Source organism: Rattus norvegicus, chromosome 2, assembly GCF_036323735.1.
Source record: "Rattus norvegicus strain BN/NHsdMcwi chromosome 2, GRCr8, whole genome shotgun sequence".
NCBI classification, from domain to species: domain Eukaryota; kingdom Metazoa; phylum Chordata; class Mammalia; order Rodentia; family Muridae; genus Rattus; species Rattus norvegicus.
In genome coordinates this window covers 6,785,125-6,789,132 of record NC_086020.1, presented here as the reverse complement: position 1 = coordinate 6,789,132, position 4,008 = coordinate 6,785,125, and the positions used below count along the sequence as shown (strand labels likewise).

The window sequence follows — 4,008 nt, the reverse complement described above, 5'->3', positions numbered from 1 at the left end:
CACAGCCAGAATACAGCAAATACAGAGGCGAATGCCAGCAGCAAACCACTGAACTGAGAATAGGTCCCTCGTTGAAGGAATCAGAGAAAGAACTGGAAGAGCTTGAAGGGGCTCGAGACCCCATATGTACAACAATGCCAAGCAACCAGAGCTTCCAGGGACTAAGCCACTACCTAAAGACTATACATGGACTGACCCTGGACTCTGACCTCATAGGTAGCAATGAATATCCTAGTAAGAGCACCAGTGGAAGGGGAAGCCCTGGGTCCTGCTAAGACTGAACCCCCAGTGAACTAGACTATGGGGGGAGGGCGGCAATGGGGGGAGGGTTGGGAGGGGAACACCCATAAGGAAGGGGAGGGGGGAGGGGGATGTTTGCCCGGAAACCGGGAAAGGGAATAACACTTGAAATGTATATAAGAAATACTCAAGTTAATAAAAAATAAAAATAAAAAAAAACGAAAAAAAATGACTTTTGAATTGATCTCCTTTTTACATAAATTAACCCATTTGGGGTTTAAGAAGATGAAAACCTTACTAGATCGGGAAGAGATAAATCTGTGTTTTTTGAATCGGGACAAAGCGATACAAAAGGTGACTGAGAGTTGCAAAGCGTGCGCTCAGGTTAACCTGGGAAGGACCATGATTGGACAAGGAGTTTGTCCTAGGGGATACCGTCCCGACATCCATTGGGAAATTGATTTTACTGAAATTAAACCAGGTATATATGGATACAAGTATCTCCTAGTGTTTATAGACACCTTCTCAGGATGGGTCGAAGCCTTCCCCACAAAGCACGAGACTACAAAAATGGTCACCAAGAAGCTCCTCGAGGAAATCTTTCCCAGGTATGACATGCCTCAAGCGTTGGGGTCGGACAACGGGCCCGCTTTCGTCTCCCAAGTAAGTCAGTTGGTGGCCAAATTGCTGGGGATTGATTGGAAATTACATTGTGCCTATAGACCCCAGAGTTCAGGTCAGGTAAAACACATGAATAGAACAATTAAGGAGACTTTATCCAAACTTACGCTTGCAACTGGCTCAAAGGATTGGGTGGCCCTCCTTCCCCTAGTTCTATATCGGGCCCGGAATACCCCGGGCCCCCATGGTCTAACTCCTTTTAAAATAATGTATGAAACACCACCCCCATTTGTCCATTTCTTTGATTCAAACATTGCTGATTTTGCTGACAGCCCTTCTCTGAGGGCCCATTTACAGGCCCTACAGATTGTGCAGAGAGACGTCTGGAGACCTTTGGCCGCTGCTTACCAGGACAAGCTTGAGCATCCGGTGGTGCCACACCCGTTCCAGATTGGAGACACCGTGTGGGTGCGCAGACACCAGACCAAGAATCTCGAGCCACGGTTGAAAGGACCCTACACCGTCCTCCTGACTACCCCGACCGCCCTAAATGTAGATGGAGTCTCGGCTTAGATCCACGCACCACACGTCAAGGCAGTCCGGTCTGAGGAATTGACTAATCACAACACTACACCCCAGACATGGAGAGTTCAGCGCACTCCAAACCCCTTAAAGTTAAAACTCCTACATGGCTCCTCCTAGCCCTTTTGTGGCCTAGAGTCAGTGGGGGAATAAGCCCCCACCAGACAGAAATTTCTTGACCAAGTCGAGTGAAAGATTTCACTCAAAGTTAGCAAAAAAAAAATGGGGGAATGAAAGACCCCAGCTTAGCAGCAGTAACGCCATTTTGCAAGGCTGTACTTAAGATGACTGGTTCAGGGAAAGGTTAGAACACTGAGTACACAGCGGCTGCCAAGCAGGATGTGTTTGGTTGAAGGCCTGGCAACAGGACAACTTCGGTTGAGCACCTGACAATGAAAAAAAAGCCCCGGGAGAGGTCCCACACCCTGGTGGGGGACCGAGTCAGTCGTTATGTTCCAAGAAGGTAGCTAAGAAACTTGCCCCCGGGCTGAACCCTTGGGGGGCCGAGTCAGCTGTTATGTTTCAGGAAGGTAGCTAGGAAACTTGCCCCCGGGCTAAACCCTTGCCATATTAGAATCCACCAATTATATCCCTGTAACCATGCATCTGCTTCTGTATGCTTGCTTCTGCTCCCCAAAATCCTATAAAAAGCCCATCCTTGGTTCCGTGGGGCGCACCAGTCCCCCGAGTGACTGAAGCGCCCGCAGGTGCCTGTGCCTGTGTATCCCGACAATAAACCAAATCCTCTTGCTGATTGCATCCTGTGGTGTCTCGGTCTGGTCTTTGGAGTTGGAGGGTCTCCATCCCGAGGGAAAGTTCTCCCTGAGAGCTTTTCAATTCTTGACCCTGTTTTGATTGAAATAGGAGTCAAAAATTCATATGTATTGAAATTTGGCAGTAATAACGGAGTCTGTTATCTCCTACAGCTTGAAGGCAGAAAGTGCTGAAAACCACATCCAAAATTGAATTTTATGAGCACCATAATGCCAAAAAATGTCATTCTGAGTCCTGGTGAATTTGCTGGCAAGCTTAGAAAAAGAATAAAACTAAGTTAGGTAAAGAATGAAACACTAAAATTTGAGCTGGAAACATCTGGAAAAAATCTTCTCATCTCCCAACTTTCTGGGCTTGTGGATGGTAGCCTTTTCTTCCTGTTGGAGAGGAATATTCAACCCTTTACCTGAAGGCAAAATAGAAACCTTTGTCTTGCAAAACCACACTGCATGACTTTCTCCCCACACCCTAGGATCTGCTCCCATCTCTTTGCTATCAGTCTAATAGCTAAGGTCAAGTCACACATCTTGGTTAGACAGTGTGACCTTGCTAAGGAAAGAGGAACTAAATTCTAGAACTGCAGAACCCAGTAGAACTTGCAATATGGAAAGAAAGGGTTGACTCTTCAGAAAGAGGCACCCCATAATATAGCGAATGTAGATTGTTATATTTATTGATGTTCTTTCCCAAAGGACTAAAGGTCATTTACTCATGCAGCTGTGCACTTGCACAGTTGGTATACTCAACCATTTTACAGGCCTTGGGTACAAGGGTCTAAGTTGAGCTTGATACCTAGAAACCCAAAGCATCTTATTAGGGAAAATGGAAGGACACTGATGAGCTGAAGTCCATAATGAATGGGTTTCTGCCTCAAGACAAGCTGGCAATGGGTCCATTGGTCCATAATGTTATCTGTTCTTGGCACTCTAAGTATAACTGGGACACACATAAAGTGAGTTGGCACAACCACATTGGTTCTTTGACCTATGGGACAAGCATTACCACAATGAAGGTCGATTTGAAGACTCTGAAATAAGAGTAAATCTAAACATTTCCAAATCCTGGAGGCAATGGTAGAGTTTAGTGCCACTCTGAGCCTTAAAGGATATAGGCATTCCATATTTCCATCCCATTTATCAATCTATAGTCTAACCTACTTAAAAATCATGATATTCCCTCAGGATAATAACTCTTCTCCCTCTTTTTTTTCTGTAAAGGGGCACTATTTCAGAAATTTCCTTGATCTTGTTAAACTTTTATGCAAAGAAATTCAAATCTTCCTCCCACCCCATACTGTACCCTAACTTATACAACTTTTATGTGGGAGTCTCTTCATCTCTCTCACCTGGTAACACTTTTGTTTACTCCCTTACACTGTTGCATTCCCAGAACTCAATAGCCTCAGATAACTGACCCCTTCCTCTTTATCTTCATTTTCTTTGTGCCATTTTTTAAAACTTGCCAGCCAAGAAAGACTGTGAGATCAGATGCCAGCCAATGGGGAAAAGCTATAGAGTATTATTGCTGTTAGGTTGAAAACCCTGGGGATCCCTTTCTCCATGTGCTTGCTAGCATCGTCATGATATACTACCCCTTTTGAAAAAAAGAAGACAGTATCATTGGTTGGTTTTTCTTTTTCTTTTTTCTTTTTTTTGTTATGTTTCTTTTGTGAAAGAGAATATTCTTTTCTAACATAAGTATTAGAATGGCCTAACTACAAGTCCCACCACGCATAACCCCATTTCAGTGACGGTGCCATACATGGATTTTTTTCCCTTTTTGCATATTAAT

General features: G+C 44.5%; 1 protein-coding gene across 1 annotated transcript; it reads left to right on the top strand.

Annotated features, from left to right (window-relative positions):
• The first annotated feature begins 446 nt into the window (after positions 1–446).
• LOC134485562 (uncharacterized) lies at positions 447–2,275 on the top strand. The gene is made up of 2 exons (XM_063282658.1): positions 447–848; positions 1,194–2,275. Exons 1-2 carry the CDS (start codon positions 469–471, stop codon positions 1,432–1,434), a joined length of 621 nt encoding a protein of 206 aa, XP_063138728.1. The 5' UTR covers positions 447–468; the 3' UTR covers positions 1,435–2,275.
• The last annotated feature ends 1,733 nt before the right edge of the window (positions 2,276–4,008 follow it).